We start from the raw sequence: 22,240 nt of genomic DNA on the forward strand, positions 1-22,240 counted from the left end.
GATGTAGGTAAGGACACAAAAGCAACATCCACTAATAGCGGATCCGTAGTGCCACCTCACTCCCCTTATAATATAATACTAATATTGTTCCCTTTCCATAGTAGGGAATTCCAATGTAAAATTAATATACCTTATACATTGTGTTAAGTTAGTATTAACTTTATACATTGACTTCAAAGACTTCATCATTAAAAATGCCTGGAATGGTTTTTCTTTTACGAAATAGGCTTTATACACGGTTATGTGTTCTGCAGAAACAAGTTTTCCCCATGGGACTCATGAGTAGAAATAACCTTTCACAGTGAGAAGTGCTTTTCTTTTTTTAATTGCTAGTTTTCCTTTAGATCATAGGTATGTTTCAGTTTTTCCTTTTTAGTGAAGGAGTATGGCAAAACTTGATCCAAAACACGTTTTCTGGAAATGTTAGTGTTGCTTTCAAAAGTTCTTTTCCAAATATGATACAAATATGATGTTGTATCTATATTCAGTATGCTTTCTATTACTTTATTGAATGTTTTTATTAATAAACCCTAGTCCACGAAATAAATCATCTGTAGCTTGGTGACAGTATAGCTGTATGATTAATAACTTGTAATAATTTGTTCAAATACAAGTAAACCACAATTTCTATCTTTTAATGGCAACCCCATAAAGACTAATGAGGTTTTTTCATAATGTTGACTGGACATTATTAATTTCTTTTATTTTTAGTGAAGCTTTTGACAATGTGCGTATTTTTATGTAATGCCAGGTACTGATGGAGTTCCCCAAAATTGAATCTGCACATCCACAAAAATATGCAATGGATGTTGAAAATAAAATTCAAGGAAAGAACACTGAACCAAATATTAGCTTTGATAGCAGCATACAGTGTTCTGGAAAAGATGCCATTCTTTTTAAGCTTGAAACTGCAGAAGAAATTCACAGGAAAAATCAACAAGATAGCGATCTCTCTGTGCAGATGCTAAAAGATTTTCTTGAAGATGATGTTGACATGAACCAGTATCTTTTACCACCAAAGTCATTGCTGCGATATGCTCTACTATTAGACATTGTTCAGCCCACTTGTAGAAGGTCCATGTGCTTTACCAAAGGGTAGGTTTTAAAGATCTGTTCATCTCGTATCCAAAATAACCAGAGTTTTTAAAAGTTATTGTTTAAGTTTTCTAAAAACAAGGAGCATTTTATAAAATGTTCTTGCTAGAATAATGTTTTTTCCCTTAGCTGCCTGCTTCATGTTCCAATAGAACACAAGTAAAAATTCCTTTTGGCAGAACATTATGTGCACCACCCACAAAATTGCTCATAAAAGACAATGTCATTTGTTTGGTGACCTTCATAGGAGCTTGAATACCCATAGTGGAAACATGGTTTCTGTTGACGATTAATTGCTAATCTTTTAGAACTTTTCTATTTATGGCACATCATACCTCAAAGAATTGTGTTCACTCTTATGATCAATGTGTAATAAGAAATTAAATTTTAATCTAAAGAAGTAATATTGAGTGATCTGGAGAATATTAGGGTAACTTTTAAGTTTAAATTTTATTCAGGTTTTTACATAGGTACAAAAGATACTAAGATTGTAAGACTCTTCCACTTCTATCTCTTGGCCATTCAGTTTTTCTCCCCACATGCAACCAGTGATATCAATTTACTGTCTAAGTTTCCAGAGGTATTATGTTTGAAACTGTATTGAAATATCCATGTATATTTTATCCCCCTTTGTAAGTAAATGGCATCGTACTATATATAAACCCCTCTTTTCACTGTGCAATATAAATGGAATATTATCACATATCAGTACTTAAATGACTTTCTGTTTTCATGGGACAGGTATATTACAATTTACTTTACTGGTCACCTATTCTTGAAAATTTAGAGGCCTGCCTTTGGGTTATTTCTTGAATATTTAATACATTTCTCACTACTTTTTTTAAACCTAGAAAGGGGAAAATTATACCTTTTGAAGAAAGATTTTAGCCTGGCATGGTGGCTCATGCCTGTAATCCCAACACTTTGGGAGGCCAAGGCAGGTAGATCACCTGAGGTCAGGAGTTTGAGACAAGCCTGGCCAACATGGTGAAACCTGTCTCTACTAAAACTACAAAAATTAGCCAGGTATGGTGGTGGGCACCTGTAATCCCAGCTACTCGGGATGCTGAGGCAGGAGAATTGCCTGAATCCAGGAGGCAGAGGGTGCAGTAAGCCAAGATCACACCACTGCACTCCAGCCTGGGTGACAGAGTGAGACTTTCTCAACCAAAAAAAAAAGAAAGAAAAATTTTGCCAAGGATCTGTATCTTTTCTTTCTTTCTTTCTTTCTTTTTGAAATGGAGTTTCACTCTTGCGCAGGCTGGAGTGCAGTGTTGCGATCTCAGCTCACCACTGCCTCACCCACTCCTGGGTTTAAGTGATTCTCCTGCCTCAGCCTCCCAAGTAGCTGGGATTACAGGCATGCGCCACCACGCCTGGCTAATTTTGTATTTTTAGTAAAGATGAGGTTTCTCCATTTTGGCCAGGCTGGTCTTGAACTTCTGACCTCAGGGATCCGCCCGCCTCAGCCTCCCAAAATCTTGGAATTACAGGCGTGAGGCACCGCACCTGGCCTATCTCTGCTTTCTGAATCCTACTCAACCTCATTTGATAGTTAGTTGTATCATTTGACAATTCAGGCTTTCTGTTCTTACCTTCTATCTAGCTATTAATATCTTGCATGATACACTGTACCCCAATATAACCATACCAGACTCATTCTGACTTTATTATACTCTACCCTTGTACTTCAGGGGAAAGGGTTTATTGCTTTCCATTACCTTGAAAGACTTCACTGGGCTATTGTCAATTACCAAGTTCAATAGGTTCTGTTTAGGACTCTCATAAAATAAGACTTAGCAATTTTGTAATAAAAAACAACCTTGAAATTCTTTTGTAATTATAAAGATGGTATAAAAGAAGCCTGATTGTAAACTTTATTTTGGTATAGATACTATGTGTATATATACACATATTTATATGTGTAATATATGAGAAAAAAAGTTTGAAAAAATTTTCTTTTCTGGTGTGACTTTTTCTCTCTAATTCCCATTTTAAACTATTCTCTTTGTGAAGAAGAAATAATGCTAATATGTTGAACAGCCAGCTTGGCAATAATCTTAGAGAAAGAAATAATGCTATGTCTTGCATTTCTGAAGTATTGTATACTTTCTATGCAATTTTTTATGTAATGGTCTGATTGTTGTATGAAAGTGATCATAAAATCATACTGTGCTAAATGACAAGCAGACATAGGCTCAGTGGCACTGTGATTGTCATGGTGTTAGAAAGCAGGGCGATGGGTTCTTGAGAGGAGATGATGGTTCAGACATTATAAAAATGGCAGCAGTTTCTTTTCATCTATATAACATTTGGGTTAATGTGTCAGGGGGGCCAATACAGAATTATGTTTGAATATAAATTGCATCCTTTTCAGGGATGAACATTCAAGACAGGACAATTAATACAAAGAAATGACAATTTACAGTGCATAATTCAGTGGTGTTTATTCAACTCAAACAACTGTACCATATTTCATTTCTGAGACATTTGTTAATTATTATTATCATCTTTTGAGACAGAGTCTTGCTCTGTTGCCCAGGCTGGAGTGCAGTGGCATGATCTCGGCTTACTACAACCTCCACCTCCAAGCTTCAAGAGATTCTCCCGCCTCAGCCTCCAGAGTAGCTGTGATTACAGGCGTGCACCACGCCTGGCTAATTTTTTAAAATTTTTAATAGAGATGGGATTTCACCATGTTGGCCAGGTTGGTCTTGAACTCCTGACCTCAGATGATCCACCTGCCTCAGCTTTCCAAAGTGCTGGGATTACATGCATGAGCCACTGTGTCTGGCCCATTTCTGAGACATTTAAATGGAACTGTCTTATGTCTTTTACCTAGTAATATTTTACCTACAAAGGATATTTATGTGATATTATTCACGATATTTCAGAAGGATGCAGCTATGTAGAATGATTAATTCATTCAATAAATATTTAAGAAATTTAGCATTAACCCATACATCAGGTGCCACATAATAGTTGTGTTGATTTTTCAGATATGGAAGCTACGTAGAAGGGACAGGGTCTGTGTTACAGACTGCAGAGGATGTGCAGGTACTATGCATATTTTAAAACTAAAACACTTTACAACTTTTAACTAAGATTGTTTAATACTTACTTTGAGAACATTAAAATAATTGTATGCATTCAACTGGCCATGAATATATATTTTATTCATTCAAACAGATAATACTTGATTACTATTGAATAAATCTTTTTCTTGTTGCTGTACATGAGTATATGCACAAGGAATGTTTTATGTTTTTCTTTTTCTTATTTTTATCTTCAGCTTTTCTTTTATTCCATAAATAGTAAGTTGAAATTCAGCCTACAATAGTTAATGTTCTCTAAAATGTTATACAAACATCTTAATATTGGAGCCCCCCTTTGAAGCACACACTATAAAACTTCCTTTTAAGGAGAAGAAAATCTTAGCAATGTGCTTTATGAATACTTCTGTTGTTAACTCTTCATGCTGTCATGGTTGAATACAGGCCTAACATTTAGCAAGTTTTATATTTTTTTGAATAGTTTTAAAGTGAGATTACATTATCTTCTTTTATACTGATTCAAACTTTTAACTACTAATAAAATTTACCCATGGTAAAAATTCTGTTATAGGCAAATGAATGTCTGCATTTGAGAAATTATATTTGCTTAATATAGTTAATCATTTTAAGGAAGTATCTTGATGAAATTGAGTATAAAAAAATAAAAGTTCTAATGATTCTCTTGTTTTTATTAAAATCTACTTGGTTGTTTTGTCAAGCTTCTTTTGCATTTTTCACTATATTTCTTTTATATTGTCATTTATTATTTATACTCTTATGATTTTATTTTAATGGCTTAAAAATGACAAATACCCTGAAAAATATCCTGATCTTTTGAATGTTAACCTTTTTCTTTTTAAAGTTTATGTTGCCATTATTGAGCCAATATATAGTCTATTGCACAGAGCCATTTTGCCTTGTGCACTTTGCCACTGTGTGTTACAGCAGACTGTATGTCCATCGAGTTTAAACTGTCTCACAACAGGAGCTCTTACATCTAGTTACATGTTACTTTTTTAGTTATCTTGGGTGCTTTCTTACAGATTGAGAATATCTACAAATCCCTTACCAATTTGTCACAAGAAGAAAAGATAACAAAGCTGTTAATGCTTAAACTGCGATATTTTACTCCTAAAGAAATAGCAAATCTCCTTGGATTTCCTCCAGAGTTCGGTATGTGGGATACATGTAGACTTCAACTTTCATGTATTAAAGCTCCTAAAAATCTTTAGGGACTTGTGTGTCTAGCAATTACCTAAAGAAATGGGTACAATAAACTTCCTTCCTTTCCTGATCGTGCCATTTTTGGCATCTTCCTGCCCTCTTTCCCCTTATAACTGCCTCATTCCGTTCTCTCCTGACTCATTTTCCCTCTCACTAACTTTACTAGTGGGCCACAGAGGTTGGCCTGGCTGGAAGGTTCACATTGACAACTTCTCACCTCTTTCCATAGATGTCTGTGCATAGCATTCCCTTTCTGGCTTATTTTCTTTCTTCCAGAGGTCCTTTCCTAGTCACCCAACACTAGAGTTTGTGAAAGTATGGTTTTGATTGCCTTTTTAAAAATATATGTAAATTAAAAGGCAGTTGAGGGATTATTTTGGAAGGGTTGGGAGTGTACTGATATTTATTCTCCTCAGAGATAACACCTGTGTCAGCCATATGCCCTTATCCTTCCCTACAAGAAGTAGGTGGAAAAAGAGAAGATGGAGAGGCTGTCTCTAGGAAGGAGCTTTCCTAATGGAATGAAAGGGGAACTCAGGAGATGAAATTGATGCAGGAAATTAATTGACACAGAATTGATGAAAGACTGAGGACCTACAGCAAGGAATCTCAAGAACAAATGGGAAGATATAGTTGTAGAGTGAGAAAGGCAAAAGCCTAACTCCATTAGCAGTACAGGAAGTCCAGAGATTGGTGCTCTAAAGAGATTGGACACACTGCTTTGGCCTCTCAGAGATGCCCCAGCCCATCTCCCTGATCCCACTGCCAGCCACCTCTAAGGAGGCTGTGGGTTCCTTAGGCCTGGGGTAGAAATGCTCCCAGTACCTGGCTAATGGGCTGGGAGAAAGACTGACCTCCCTAGCATGCTTCCATGGCTAGAGAAGGAGGAAATGTGCTTTTGAGGACTCTGATTGAGAGTTCGAATGCAGAAAAGCCAAACTTTGTTAAATCCAATATTTTGTAATATTAATATGGCACTATTCTTCAAATAATGGGCTTAATAGATCATGTTTCAAATTCTAAATAATTGATTTAAGCTGAGGTTTTGGAACACAACCCTTTTGTACATAGGGAACAAACTGCCAATATAATTTGACTACCCTCTTGGTAATTGATTCTCTGAGCATAGTCGTGGCAACTAGGTTTATTTTCTACTCCCTGCCTCTTTCTTGGTGATCTCAATTTTGTCCCAAATGTCCTGGTGAGTGTTGTTTAAGAAAAACACAAACTTTCCTTGTCTTAGCTTATGTCACAAAATGAGTAAGAGCGTTACAAAACAAAGAGCTGAGAATTAGACTCAAGGATTCTCATTCCTAGTCTGCTTTCCTAGTTACTATTTTTTTTTCTTTTTTCAGATGAGTGATCAGACATACTATTGAAGAGAGAAAAGAGATTATTAAATAAAACTAATTCCTCAGCTTTATTCCAGTGCTTTTTGTTTTCAAAGAGTAGTAGTCACTTTGGTAATACTGAACCTTGGTAAGGAGCACAGAGCCCAGAGTCAGACAGTGACTTCAAATCCCAGCCCACCTTAACCATTCCCTTCTTTAATTTACTTGTCTGTAAAATGAGGATAATTACAACACCTACTTCATAGGGTTATTGTGATAGTTAAATAACTTAATATATATGAAATTCTTATATCTGAACATTTCATTTTTAGAATGAGCCACTTATTTACTTTTATAATCTTTATTTCATAAATATTTTTCTTATTATTTTTACGTTTTAAGTGGGTAAAATAGAATTTTCCAAATCTCTCTGATTATGTATGTATAATACATAGAAAAACAGCCTTTGAAATTACTAAACCTCCTTTTAAAATATATGGTATGTTTGTGGAGTTGAGCTTATCCTGATGTCACCACTGAGCAGCACTGTGATACAACTGTCCCTCATGTGTGTTTCCAACATTATTGACTCTGGGTTCAAAAATGGGCATTGTTTGAGCTCTTTGTCTATTGGCAATGATGGATTTGCATTGATCCTTCCGAATGCTTTGTCCTGGTTCTGTGACTGGTGGTGTGCATTCTGTGGTAATAGTGGGCTTTTGAAGAAAAACACTAACCTGCCCTTACCGGGCATAAGGTGATACCTTGACCTTGTTCATTCTATATTTCTTTGTTCTTAAGGATAATTCTTACTATTTTTAATGTATCTAAGTTTTTAAAAAGTTGTCTTTTAACTTAGAAAATTATGTCATTTTTTCCATAAGTTGTTAGGTTGGTACAAAAGTAATTTACCATTACTTTCAGTGGCAGAAACCACAGTTACTTTTGTGCCAACCTAATAGTTTAGATTTAAAGAAATATGCACAGATGCACATACACACATAGATATAATTTGTACAAATCTTACTTGTTTGTTTTCAAATGTTTCTTTTCTTCTGATATAATTGTAATATTGTAAAAGATTGTCTCTGGGATAGTCTGAAAGCCTATTTTTAGGCACATTTGTACATCTGGCTACTTTGAAGTAAATACTTTTAGATAAGTAATGTGCTTGCCTAAAGTATTATCTTTAGAATAGAAACTTTATGATCATATGTAATTGCAACAGTAATTGCAGTAATTACTGTTGTTTTATTGCAGTTAATAAATTGTCAGGCATCGATGAAGCAACTTTACTGTATCTAATTCCATCTTGCTGTCCTCATGAGTGTATGAAATTTTGCTATTCGTAATACTTCTAATTATTTTTTTCATTTTCTTATCTAAGTTATTTTTCCTTTATTTCCTTGCTATGCTAGAGTATGCTGAATGTGAAATCCTGACATTTTAACTACCATTATAGTGCATACTCTTTTACATGGACAATCTTTTATGCTGATATTTGCAAGGTCTTCTTTCAGCATATGAGGTATCCATGGGTCTTTTTGTTTTAAAAAAGGAATGTAGCAAATGAAACTCCAATATGACAAAGGCAATTTGTGGAAACAGAGTGTAAAAACAACTGTGGGGAACTGGTATCCAGAATATGGATATCAATAATAGTATTGATGAAGATGTGGAGATATTGGAACCCTCATACAGTGCTGAGTGGGAATGTAAAATGGTGCAGCTGCTTTGAAAAACAGTCTAACGGTTCCTCAAACATTAATCATGGAGTTACTGTGTGATCCAGCAGTTTCACTCTAGGTATATACCTAAGAGAACTGAAAATATATGTCTACACAAAAACATACATGCAAGTTCATAACAGCATTATTCTCAACAGCCAAAAAGTAGAAACAACCCAAATGTCTGTGAATGAATGAATGGAAAAATAAAATGTGGTAAACCATACAATAGAATATTATTCACCCACAGCAAGGAATGAAGTATCGCTACATGGTATGACATGAATGAACCTTTAAAACATGTTGAGTGAAAGAAGACACAAAAAACAACATATTTTATGACTCCATTTGTATGAAAAATAATCCAGTAGACACTCATAGAAACAAAGTAGATTAATGGTTGGGGACAGGGAGGCAATAGGGAGTGACTGCTAATAGGTGCTAAAATTTTTTTTGAAGTAATGAAAATATTCTGGAATTAGATAGTGGAGATGTTTGAAAAACTCTGACTATGCTAAAAACCTCTTAATTGTACACTTTAAATGGGTGATTTTTATGCTATGCAAATTATATCCCTAAAATGATTATTAAATCAAAGAAAGAACTGTGAAATAATGGCAGCCACAGCTTTTTAAAAAGTGCACTAATACATGGATTTCTCTGAGTTCTGTGGATATATGTGTACCTGTGTATACGCTGAACATAACACATAATGTGATATGCTACTATCTTACTGTGTAGACAATATCATGTTATAGAATATTTTTGGCTCCAAATTCTCTTTTGTTAATAAAACTTCCTGGAGACCTTAGTGATTTATTTATGAAATGACCACTGTGCCCTTACTAAAGGATACATCCTTTCATCTCTGGAAATTGTGATTACAAATGATTTCTATAAATTGTTATTTGTCTTTTCCAGGATTTCCTGAGAAGATAACAGTGAAACAGCGTTATCGCCTACTTGGAAATAGTCTCAACGTGCATGTAGTAGCTAAACTAATCAAAATCCTATATGAATAATTTTGAAGTAACTCTGAAAGGTGGCCATATGATATTCCTTCATTTTTAGAGAACAATTCTTTAAATTCTGTTTTGAACTAATTCTTGTGAAATGTAACTAAATTATTTTAATCTATTTTTAATATGAAATTTGGATTTTATTTAAAAAATCCACATGGTTTTCAAATTTTTATTACTGCATTTTATAAAGTATAAATTATTGTTATGCTTTATAGAGAGTATATTTTGATATGAAATGTAAATATTTATGTGGAATATTCTTTTTTAAAATTATGCTATAAACAAAGAGCACCTAGAATTTTAGTGTCTACATTAATATCTTGTAAAGTGTCATAACAGGCATAACATTTTTATGTTAATTAAAAAAGTTTTTTATTTCTAATTTTAAAATTATTCTAGTTCTAGCCTATTGAATGTTTTATTAATTTCCAATCCTTTAAACATTTCTTTAATCCATCTAAACAAATGCATATGATATGTAAACCAAATTATCATTATTCAATTTATACAGCAGTCTGAAGAATATGTCAGGAAAAATAATCCTCAATTTTTGATTACCTCTCCATCAAGCAGTCACAGAAAATGTTGGTGCACATTATCTACATTTTCCTCAGCCTCTATCTGAAGGACAAAACTCATTGTTCCTTCTTCATTTTGTATGTACTTTCCTTTAGTTTGCTATTATCAAAGCTTGTTTTTGTCTTCTTAGCTTCTGAATTTAATTTGCCATTACACACTGAGGAATGTAGCATGGTTAAGATTTCAGGGAGGAAGCTGCCCTCTGACCCCATGCCATATGACATCCCCTTCCCCCAATTGTTTTTTACTGTGGTAACATACACTCTGAATTAACTTTTAGGGCTTTAACTTTCTCTGTCTCTCATCCTCAGTAGGTTTCTTGGAATTAGAGTTTCTAATCAAACTAAGTCTTGCATCATAAATTCTATGGTTTGTGATAAAAGCAAGTGACAAAGAGAGATGAAAAGAAACAAGTCCAGAGATCTTACTACAGGATTTTTATTCAAATATTTATTCTTAAAAATCAACTATTTTGACATGGAGAAATTGAAAGTTTGTGCATTCCTTGTGGGAACATAAAGTGGTGCAGCTGCTGTTGGAAAACAGTATGGAGGTTCTTCACAAAATTCAACATAGAATTACCCTGTGATTCAGCATTTCCACCTCTGGCTAGAGACCCAAATGAATTGAAAGCAGGGACTTGAACAGATATTTGTACACCAGTGTTTATAACACCATTGTTCACGGTAACCTAAAGATAGAAGCAGCCCAAGTGTCATCCCATTCACCCATGACTGGATAAACGAAATGAGTTACGTGCATGTAGTGGAATAGTACCACCTGCAACGGGAAGGAAATTCTGACATATGCTGTGACACGGACGAACCTTAAGTACATTATGCGAAATGAAATAATCTACTCTGCAGGGAGGGAGAATGGGTAATTAGTGCTTTATGGGTACACAGTTTCTGTTTGGGATGATGAGAAAGTTCTGGAGGTGATTGCACAACAGTGTGAATGTACTTAATGCCACTGCAACTGTACATTTAAAAATAGTTTAATTGATAAATTTAACATTATGTATATTTTACTGCAATTGAAAACATATTCTCTTACCAATTTTTCAGAACTCATAGATAAATATGAATATAGGGAAGCTGTAAGCCAGCCCTGTACAGAAACTATTACTATCTACATTTTGCATTTGTGTTCAAAGACAGAGCCTATTACAAACCTCATAAATTTCAGTAAACAATCAAATTATTTTGGCACACTTTCTTATAGGTTCTCTTCACTGCTGAAAGATTCTAAATAAAATGGTTTAGGGTTTTACTGTGACTGTACTAATAACTATGCTATAGTTATAGTATCCTACACTCTGTTGAGCAACGTTATACAAAATAAGTGTGGTTACCGAGCACCAACTGTGAACACTTGAAAGGTCTGTAGAGACGTTGCTTACAAACTGGAAGACAGAATGTAGCTTTGTGGAATTTTTAAATTATGGAAATGTATTCACAGGAAGATGGTGATTCTTGCCCTTAATTCATAATTGAAAATATACAGTAACAAGCATAAAAAACTCACATATTAATGAAGATGTATCTACCAGTGTCATTTAATTAGCAGATGTATAGGTATGCATAATTAATTTGGAAAATGCTTTTTTATGGAATGTCTGCTATATGTTTTTGGTAATAATGCTGTACAAAATTTGCACTGGAAATTCTGTTTCATGATATTTTGGCTTGTATAATTTATTCAGATGTTGGAAAACATAGCTTCTCATTTTCAAGAGAACTATGTGTAATTCAGTCTTCACCATATCTAACAGTAAACTAATTTTTCATGCTCTTTTTCCCATCACCTCTGTTCTTTTAAATGGCTTGTAAGGTAATTCTAAGGTATTTATTACCCTGCCTCATATTTTTAAAATGTCTTCAGGATCCAAAACTAATTCTAAAAGATGATCAAATCAATTAACGTAAACAAAATGAATCATAATTGGAAAATTATTTTGAAGACATGGGTAGTCATTGCAGGAGGGGTCAGAGCCTGACAATCCTCAGTGGCGGAGATGAAAGAGGAATGACAGCATCACCTTCACAGAGGACCCTGGACAAGGTGTTCTGGCTGTTCAGTCAGACCTGCACCACAGACATTGCCCTGTGCCTGGCAAGGTGAGAAAGTACTTCAACCTTCAGCTCGCTTGTTCTTCCTCAAAAAGTAGAGCCTTCTAAAGAGACAAAACCAGTAGTTGAAATTGTGAACAGTGAGGGTCCACCCCACACTTTTTTTTTTTAGAAATTTGAGGGCAAATTTTTGCTTGAAATGATCCAACTTTTCAAAGAGGTAAAGTTGTTTACTATAGAGGCTTTTAAGTTGCCCTGAAAGGCTGCATTGCTACCATGTGGGATGTAAAGTTAGATGGGGTTAGAGATGAGTGCAGGCAATTCTGTGCATTGGTTGTGGGTAGAATTCCTCAGCAGAAACCACCATCTGGCTTTTGCTCCCATCTCAACCTAGTTCAGGTCTAGAGGAATTAAGCTGGAGATTTCTGAGGAGAGAGAAATGAACTAAAGATAAATAAAACTGACTTAATTTTAGCTATAGCAGAACAGAACAAGGCAACCTCATTTCATTCAACATCAAGCAACTACTAAACAATGCGTTCTTCAAGCCAATTCTATCTGCATCCAAACTAGTCACTCTGGTTGCTCTTCTGCTTTTGATAACTTAACAGTTTAGAAAAAAAGAAGTTTCTAAATAAGCCAAGATAACACAATAAGGACCAAATTTTAAGCCCACATAGGCAAAGAGGTTAAAGTGAGTTTTCTGAGTTGCTTATGTTATGAACAGAAGGTTACCTTGTCATAATTTGGCCTTCAGCTTGGAGTTCTGTTTTAGGCCATCAGTTATGACACTGACTTACTAATAGCTTTGGACTTTGAAATTCAGTGAGGGTCATATAGCCTCAGCAATTTTTTTTTGTAGCCTGTGATTGCATTGAGATTATGTAATTTTTAAAGACATGGCCTTTGGACCTCTGTCTCCTAATCTCTTCCTCTCATCATCTACCATTCAAATGTGCTATATACAACTATCATATCAACTTCTTAGCAAGCACTTTTCTGGTCCTCTATCATATCCACTGAGATGTCTAGTTATGCCTTTCCCTTAGCAATTTTTTTTTTTTTTGAGACAGAGTCCCACTCTGTTGCCCAGGCTGGAGTGCCGTGTCATGATCTCGGCTCACTGTACCCTCCCACTTCCATTCAAGTGGTTTTCCTGCCTCAGTCTCCCTAGTAGCTGGGATTACAGGCATGTGCCACCATGCTTAGCTAATAATAATTTTTGTATTAGTAGAGACGGGGTTTCACCATGTTGGCCAGACTGGTCTCTAACACTGTACCTCAAGTTGATCCACCCACCTCGGCCTCCCAAAGTGCTGGGTATTACAGGTGTGAGCCACTGCACCCAGCCTCCCTTTGCATATTTTTAAAAAGGCATTAAGCATCTTGCACATGTTCTTTAGTTTCAGTTGGCAGGAGTCAAGCTGTCTGCGTCATTTTCCCTTTCATATTCTTTGTCTTTGCTGCTAAAACTTTAAAGCTTCAGTGTAAACAACAACAACGAAAAAAGGCTTTTTTTGTTTCTAGCTTCTGTTTCTCTCTTTAGGCTGTCTAGGAACATTTTAAGGTACTCAGGCTGTTCAAAATCTTACACAATCAAGATCCAAACTTCATCACCATTCTTGTCTAGTTTGTGAATTTATTTCTCTTTAAATATATTTGTTCAAGAAATATGAGCATGTGCAAAAAGCTGTTTTGGCTTTGTATTCCCCAAGTTCTCATATAAATTGGTTTTATATTTACCATAGATTCTGAGTCTTACTTTCAACCACATCCAGCACTTACTGAAGTCTCCCTCAAGTATACCACCCTTGACCCCTAAAGCTTCCAAAATCTCCTTTTTCTTATAAATAAGAGACTGGAAATTTTTACAAAAACTAAAAGATAGGAATTTAATTCTCCCATAGAATTCTCTTCTGAATAGCCCTGGGGTTTTTCATTTCTTTGCTTGTACCTAGCATGGGTTCAATGTTTACTTCAAATATTTGCTCTGTATTTTGTTTGCATTTTGATTTCTATGTTTATCAGGACAGATCGAAATTATAAGAGTGTGCATAGAGAACATGTTTGTTTAGCTAAATTAGCTCTGTAATCAGATGAGATCACCTAGAGGGTCAGAGGATGAGAGTGAAAGTTAGAAAGAGAAGAGCAGAGACTTGGAGCTGACTTACCTGAAGATTCAGTCCTCAGATCTCTTTCTACCCTTCACTTTTCAAGCCATTTTTTTTCCCCAAAGAGTCTCACCCTTTCCTACAACTTCAGCCATTCTGCTGATGACACCCAGATGACTCTAAATCTGCTATTTTCCTAAGTCCTATTCTAGAATCTTCATGTTAGGACATTTTTAACTTAGATGTTTTGCTATTCAAGTTATGTCAAATTTGCATCAAATTTAGCATGTTTGCAATGTAAGCATCCTCGTTTCTGTAGTCAGTTCCACTCATGACTTTAATGTTTTTCTTTATAGTTCCGTTACTTTCCAAATCTTCCAAGTTCAAGCTTCATAATCCAAGATCATCTTCACCTTCTTTCTCACTCTGCATTCCATTGGTCAGCTTCTGTTAAAATAGCCTTCCTAAGGCAATCCTTCTCTGAACGATCATTTATTTTTAGGAAAACTTATAAAAAGTCACTGAGATTTAAAAATGCCCACATACATATTTTCAGTCATATTTGTGTGCTTGGTTAAACATGTTGACATTTAACAGATTTGAGCCTTCTAAATTTAATCTAGCATGAATGTAATTTTTATTAAAATATTGCTATTTTACTCAGCTGGTTCCTTACACAAGTCCTGTTAAATTTCACATGTGAAAAAAATGACTGAAAACACCTAATGGAATGTGATACTCCTTGTGTAGTAGAAATGAGTTGAGTTTGATATTTGAGAACTGATCCTATGAATGAATAGACAATAAGGTGAATAGTTGTTATGATTTGAGTTTTCTAAATGGAAAATGTTTCATGTTTTAGAGAATGTAAACTTCCACAAGGGCTGAGATTGTTAATACTTTTTTTCCCCCAGTGACTTAAAACAGTACTGGCATGTAGTAAGCACTCAATAAATATTTGTTGAATGAGTGAATATAGGAGCCATACTGGAATTGATATTGAAGCTACATAGAAAGCATCACACTGCGGAGTTCAAATAGTGTCTTTAAGTTATTCTCTTGAAAACTATTTAACTTGTCTGTTACTGCCACTTCTTCCATGCCCAGTGGAACAGCCAAAGTTACTCAAGTCCAGAACACATGATTTAAAAAATAATTCTAGGGTAGGCTTGAGCTTTTGACTTTTGGAAAGTTGTGCAAATAAAACTCTTTAAAATACTGTATTTTGACTTCTGGTCTTGACAAGAGTGTAGAGTTATTTCTCCTTGCTTCTCCCTGAAAAGTACAATTATAAACTCTGGGTAAGTATAATTATAAAATAATGCAAGAGGAATCAGAAGGAGAATTCTGAAAAGTGGGAAAAGAGGAATACACACTGGCTAGGGACCCCAAGACTAGAGGAACAACATGGTTCCAAGACATCTGACCCCTCACCCAACTTTCTGACCTACAACCTAGCAACAGAAAGCAGCCCAGAGAGTGTTGTTCCTACAGAAGAGGGAACTGAAGTCTAGTTGGTAATACCAGATGAGTCTGGCTCTACCAGCATGAGGGATGTATATCAGAAACCCTGCTAACAAACATCCAGACCTGAGACTTGTGTGCTGAGAGATGAAGATCCAGGGGGCTCTGGCAAAAAGCATCTGACCCATTATCTGAGCTGGAGACTCCCTTCTCCCAGAGATACCATGGGACCTGGCTTGGGGAGGAATCCTTCTTTTCCTGAAGTAGCATCATCAAGGACCATTCAGGAGCCTCAGCAGCACCAGATAAACCAAGCAGACCAAAATAACACTGCAAAGGCTCTAAAAACTAAATTACTGTTGGAGTCACAGCCCATGAAAAACTAAGCCAGGGCTTGTATGCTAAACATATATGGAGTGACTGCCTGCTAAAATAAAAGATTAAAATAATAGACAAAATATTCAGGATACAATGTAAAATAGCCTGTCATACCAAGAACCAGAAAAAATCACAACTTGAAGAAGAAATGACAATCAAAAACAGATGACAACACTGAGCCAAACCAGATGTTGGAATTACCTGACGAGCATTTTAAGCAACTCTCGTAAAACTGCTTCAATGAGTACTTACAAATTGTCTTGCAACAAAGAAATAGAAAGGCTCAGCAAAGAAAGAGAAGTTAATAAAAGAACCATCATGATAAGTACACTATATGCCAATTTTAAAAATAGAAATAAATGGCAGTTATACAACTGAAAAAATAATAGAAATTCAGTGGTGACATAATTTGATTAGATTCTGGACATTTTGTCTGTTACATTAACTTTTTATTTTCAGAAAGTTGATTATGATGTGTCTTGGCATGAATTTCTTTCAACATGGCAGATATTTCAAAGTGAATGTAATATCCTGTTTGGTGTTCATTTAGCTTCTTGAATCCGTACATTTATATTTTTTGCTAAATTTGAGATCAGCGGTAGAGAGGAAATGACAGAAGATAGAAATCAGTGAACCTGAGGACAGATCAGTAGAATTTACCTAATCTGAATGACAGGGCGAAAATAGGCTGAAAAAAAATTAAGAGCCTTGGGGACCTATGGGACAATAACAAAGAACCAACGGTTATATGTTTGGGATGCCAGAGGTAGAGGGGAAAAACTGTAGCTGAAAGGGTGTTCAAATAATGACTGAAAACATCCCAAATTTGGCAAAACCTTAAAGGCAGCTGGAGAAAAATGACACATTGCTGTGGGGAGAGAGACACAGTAGATGTCTCATCAGAAACCATGAGGTCCAGAAGGAGGTGGCATTGTCCACTATGAATTCTGTATCTAGCCAAACTATCCTTCAAGAGATCTCTCTCATACCTATATATGTATAGATACACATGTACCTCTATGCAGCGCTTTACAATTATTAGGGAGTGTAGGTAGTGACATGGAATTAGGCTTATGTGAAATAATCAAAGAGATCTAACATGTATCTCTAATGACTGTAACAAATTGTTATCTGAAAATAGATTGGAATAAAATAATAGCAGTTATGATAGAGTAATAGCATTTTAATTTTTTAGATTGAATGTAATCTTTTTGTTGTTTTTCTTTTCATCAATGTGATATAATAGTTTTATAATTTAAAATTCTTTTTCTTTCAAAACACTCAATTTCGAGTCTTGACTGTAGAGTCTGGTCATTGTAAGCTTGTAAGTTGCTACCTCATTTGCATTTTGATGCTATGTAATACAATCTCCTCCCCTGCTGATCTTTTTCCTCCAGGGCAGAGTATTTGTGTATTCCCAGTACCTTTCTCAGTTGCTGACAGATAGTGGGTACCTAATAAATAATTGTCCAATTAACCGATTTAGATATGAGTATGCTGAGTATGATAATAGAATCATAGGTTCTTTCATGGCTTGGGGGATTGTTTGAATAATTCTGTCAGCCAAAAAGAAGAGAAGCAGGTTAGATGTTTCTGGAAGACTATTTAATGCCAGAATTGTGTATGACTCCTAGCGTATTGTTTATGTCTCTTCTAAACATAGTCTAGGAATTGTTGACAAAGCTTGATTTAGCAGTACTTCTGTAACAAATATAGTCCAAGTCACTATAAAGAAAACATACAAAGGGACAAAGGTGTTGTTTTTTTCTAGGTCTTAGAATAATGGCACTGAAAAAGACAGAGTGAGGTCATCTCATTCTTTCTGTCATTGATGACACCTTAAATCTTCCCACAGATCTATGTGGCACTTCAATTAACAAATCCCTTGGGAATGATGCCCCTTTGTAAGGCATTAGCCTTGTTAAATCACTCCTCCCACCATAAATCACATCCGTAATGCAAAGCTTCCTCTCACAAGATAGAGATGCTTGTGTGTACTGCTTCTGCATCTATCTTCCCAATTAAAGGTACAAGAGGCAGAGTCTGAAGAGTGCCAAGTATCCCCAAACTTTGTTTTTTCTTTTCCTTCCCAGAAGAGATTGAAACTTTTTTCTCCCCACCCCAGTGGTGACACCCTCACCTCACTTGCTCTTTTTGATTATTTCACAAAATATTGTCACAAAGATGCACTTTCTACTTTTCCTAAGATCAGATCCAATGTAAGTTGTTTGCAGTTATTTACCACCTATATTTCTTCAGTTATTCATGCTGAAGTCTAAGTACAGTCGGACATTTTCCTTTGATTGTCGTGTGAATGGTGTCTAAATATTTCACTTCATTGCCTTGCTTAGTGAATTTTAGGAGTCACCCAGTAGAAAACTCATTTTGTCCTTTTTAGGTTGATTTGGAACAGGTTGCCAGGAGGGTTCTCCTATGGTAAACTCCGCTTCACTGCTTCACACCTTCTTGGAAATCAAGCTTGGACTAATCCAGTGGGATTGCTGAAGTCCCCATTCCAGGAGCTGTTGGAGGTAGAGAAAGCTCTGTTGATTTTTTACTAGTGTTTGGAGCCTTTAATCCTAGCAATTAGTATCTCCTCTGCTATGTGCTGATCCTTAACCACTCCCCGTCTCACAATGATGGGAGACCCTTTAGTGCCTATTTTATGTTTTCTGTAACATTTGCCTGAGTTACAATTAGGAAGCTGTGTGTGTGCACATGTGTGTATAATGTGCCATGAACACCCCTGTGCTCCTTATCCAAAGCCCTATTCCCCTATTGCATTTCTCGGTCTGGATTTGAATTTTGTTATTTTATTCTCATTATTTATGAAGGGATTATATGACCTAAAAAAAAAAAACTTGAAAAAAGTGGAAAAGTTCTCCAAACTCTAAACAATCTGCTTTCTCAGCGAAAGCTCTGCCAAACCTCAATAATTTTAAATGGTAATGATCAAGTCATAATTCTTTTTCATTCTACTCAAAGATAATTGTAGTCATTGTAGTAATGAGCATGGAGAACAAATGTCTGCTTTATGTTCCCTGAGCCAAGACCACACTGCTTTCAAAAAGATCAGTTCATCACAATAGTGGACTTGGTAATTTCCTAGGTGCTAATGCACTTCCCATGAAATGAGCAAAAGAATAGTTTTAAATATACATCAGTTTCCATAATTATTTTATGTAATCCTTCATGGAGAATGAATTAATCAGAGCAATGTTGTATTGCCCTGAACTTTTGCAGAAAATCACAAAACTGACATATGTAAATTTAAGCAATTCTGTGATCCTGAAAAAGATAATGAGTTAAGTGTCATAAACATTAAAAGATCATTATATTCACAAATGTTTCCATTAATTAGTAAAAACCAGATTAATTCTACAGTGTTCTGTTTTAAACTGATATGAGAATGAAAAGGGACTAAAAAAAACCCAAAAGCCAGACTGAAGCTATAAAATGTAATGGGAGCTAGCATTAGGGGCATGAGAATCTCGCCAGCTTGTCCATCCTCAACGCACCTCTGCATCTTACCTCTCTCCTCATTTTTATGACTTCCACATTGATCCAGCTCTCCAGATAAATTCTGCTGGCCTAGCAGAAATACCACATAAGGATTATTGCACTCAAGATAAAAAAACAGCCCCCTATTAAAAAGATTAAATCAACATTCTCTAACTTGCCACTTAAGGCCTTCTATCAATGTCCCTTCCTTTACCCAGCCACTTTCCTCCAAGGTCACCTGCTGGATAAGTGGAACCACCTTTTTTTCTTTCATTTTTTTAAAGACAGAGTCGCTCTAGAGTCTTGCTCTGTCGCCCAGGCTGGAGTGCAGTGGTGCCATCTCGGCTCACTGCAACCTCCACCTCCTGGGTTCAAGGGATTCTCCTGCCTCAGCCTCACCTCCCGAGTAGCTGGGACTACAGGTGTATGCCACCACGCCTTTTTTGTATTTTTAGTGGAGACAGGGTTTCACCCTGTTGATCAGTCTGGTCTCAAAGTCCTGACCTCAAATGATCCGCCCAGCTTGGCCTCCCAAAGTGCTAGGATTATAGGCGTGGCTACTGTGCCCGGCCAGTGGAATCACTTTCTATAGTGTGCTCCATACTGAGCCTTGGACATCTTTCCTAGTTTGGTACCGTGTACTTAACAGCATGTTACTGTCTTTTCTGTCCCATCTTGTCACACTTATCTTTGTAACATTGTCTAACTCCAGCTTTCCAGAATTGTGCATTATGACTTCATTGTAAGTCAGAGAAAGTCAATAAACTTACTTCTTTTGAATTTCCCCCATGGTCAAGGACAAGTATATCTGCACTAAATGCTTATTAAGGCTCTAAAACAATGGAATTTGGATAAAGCTGGTAGGAATAAAAAGTGAATCTTGGTATAAGAATAGCAATGAAATATTCTAATGTGGCAATGAGATGCTCTTCAAGAATTTGGAGGAAAAAAATAGAAAATAAGGGGGTACTTAAAGTCTGTACACTTAATGTAAAAGCTTTAGCCACCTTTCCTAGTCCAGGTAGAAAACAGGAGAATTTTTTTCTGGACAAAGTGAATGTCCTCAGGGGAAAATGCCTTCAAAGATAGGCATCCAGTGTTCCCCAATGAAATTGCCAGTTTGCCATTTGGTCACTCTATGACAAAGCCTACCAGTTATAAACACTACCACGTGCACACAGGCACACACAGAGTCTATCATCCGCTCTGTAATGTCTTTTTTTTTTTTTTTTTTTTGAGATGGAGTCTTAGTCTGTTGCCCAGGCTGGAGTGCAGTGACATGATCTTGGCTCACTGCAACCTCTGCCTCCTGGGTTCAAGTGATTCTCCTGCCTCAGCCTCCCAAATACCTGGAACTACAGGCATGTGCCGCCACACCCAGCTAATTTGTGTATTTTTAGTTGAGACAGGGTTTTACTGTGTTTGCCAGGATGGTCTCAATCTCCTGACCTTGTGATCTGTCCTCCTCAGCCTCCCAAAGTGCTGGGATTACAGGTGTGAGCCACGCCGCCGGCCCATGTTGTCTTATTTTTAAATGTAAAGGAACATTTAAGGATCTATAGGTATTTGAGGAAAGCCTCTAGTATGAAACAGAAAGCCCTAAACAAGCAAACAAATGGGAGAAAAAGAACTTAGAGAAAATAGCCCATACAGGAAACAAGAAAACATCAAAAAGCAATTATCTAAAAATTACTAGATGATGTTACCACTATGAAACAAGAACAAGAAAGAGGTTTTCAAATTTAAAATGATAGCAACATTTTAAAACAAATTACTAGAAAATTAAAAGATAAAGACTTTCTCAGAAAGTAGAACAAAATAAGAAAAAGAGGTGGAAAATTAAATTAAGAAGTTAAAAATTGGAGGATCAGTCTAAGAAAAATATAGAAATAAAAAAAAAGACGCAGTGGCAGGAACCACTTGACTCTCTTCATCAGTAAAGGTGTCTTTGTGCACCTGGGTCACTTTAATGAGTGCACGGATAATTGTCAGGGAGGGGGATCTTTGTAAAATGCAGATTCTAATTCAGCAGGTTGGTGGTAGCACCTGAGATTTTGCATTTCTGACAAGCTCCTGAGTGATGCCTGTGCTGCATCCGTGGACCATACTTGGAGTGGCAAGGTTCTAGTCTAGGCCATCTCTGCATCTTCCATACTCCCATCGTAGTTGATTAAACCACTTGCAGAGAGTGAGGCCTGTGAAGCAGCGAAGAGTGGTGGATGTTCCTTAGAGCTCTGTGTATCCAAATCTGAACTCACTATCTTTCCTCCAAAATCTTCTTCCCCTGGCTATTCTCTTAATTAATATCATCTCTTTGCTTCCAATTTTCCAAGCAGGAAACCTTTGTATTAACTTGTTAATTTCCCCCTCTAATAGTTCTTTTTTTTTTTTTTTTTTTTTTTGAGACAGAGCTTCCTTCTGTTGCCCAGGCTGGAGTGCAGTGGCACGATCTTGGTTTACTGCAACCTCCACCTCCTGGGTTCAAGCGATTCTCCTGCCTCAGCCTCCCGAGTAACTGGGATTACAGGCACGTGCCACCACACCTGGCTAATTTTTGTATTTTTAGTGGGAGGGTTTCACTATGTTGGCCAGGCTGGTCTTGAACTCCTCACCTCAAGTGATCTGCCTGCTTCGGCCTCTCAAAGTGTTGGGATTACAGGCATGAGCCATCGTGCCCAGCCAA

The 22,240-nt window shown here is 36.3% G+C and overlaps 1 protein-coding gene across 5 annotated transcripts in view; it reads left to right on the top strand.

Annotated features, from left to right (window-relative positions):
* The window catches only part of TRDMT1 (tRNA aspartic acid methyltransferase 1), a 54,820-nt gene extending 39,385 nt beyond the window's left edge, over positions 1-15,435 (top strand). For 4 of the 5 annotated variants that reach the window (XM_012455955.3, XM_064368397.1, XM_064368399.1 and 1 more), the window contains 4 exons: positions 752-1,095; positions 4,095-4,152; positions 5,192-5,321; positions 9,352-15,435. In XM_012455955.3, coding sequence (XP_012311378.1) covers positions 752-1,095; positions 4,095-4,152; positions 5,192-5,321; positions 9,352-9,452 — 633 coding nt within the window. In that variant the 3' untranslated portion in view covers positions 9,453-15,435. The remainder of the gene's footprint in view (positions 1-751; positions 1,096-4,094; positions 4,153-5,191; positions 5,322-9,351) is intronic. The other variant, XM_012455956.2, reaches the window with a different exon arrangement.
* The last annotated feature ends 6,805 nt before the right edge of the window (positions 15,436-22,240 follow it).

This window comes from Aotus nancymaae, unplaced genomic scaffold (assembly GCF_030222135.1).
Source record: "Aotus nancymaae isolate 86718 unplaced genomic scaffold, 86718_ANA_hifiasm-v0.15.2.pri h1tg000077l, whole genome shotgun sequence".
NCBI lineage: Eukaryota > Metazoa > Chordata > Mammalia > Primates > Aotidae > Aotus > Aotus nancymaae.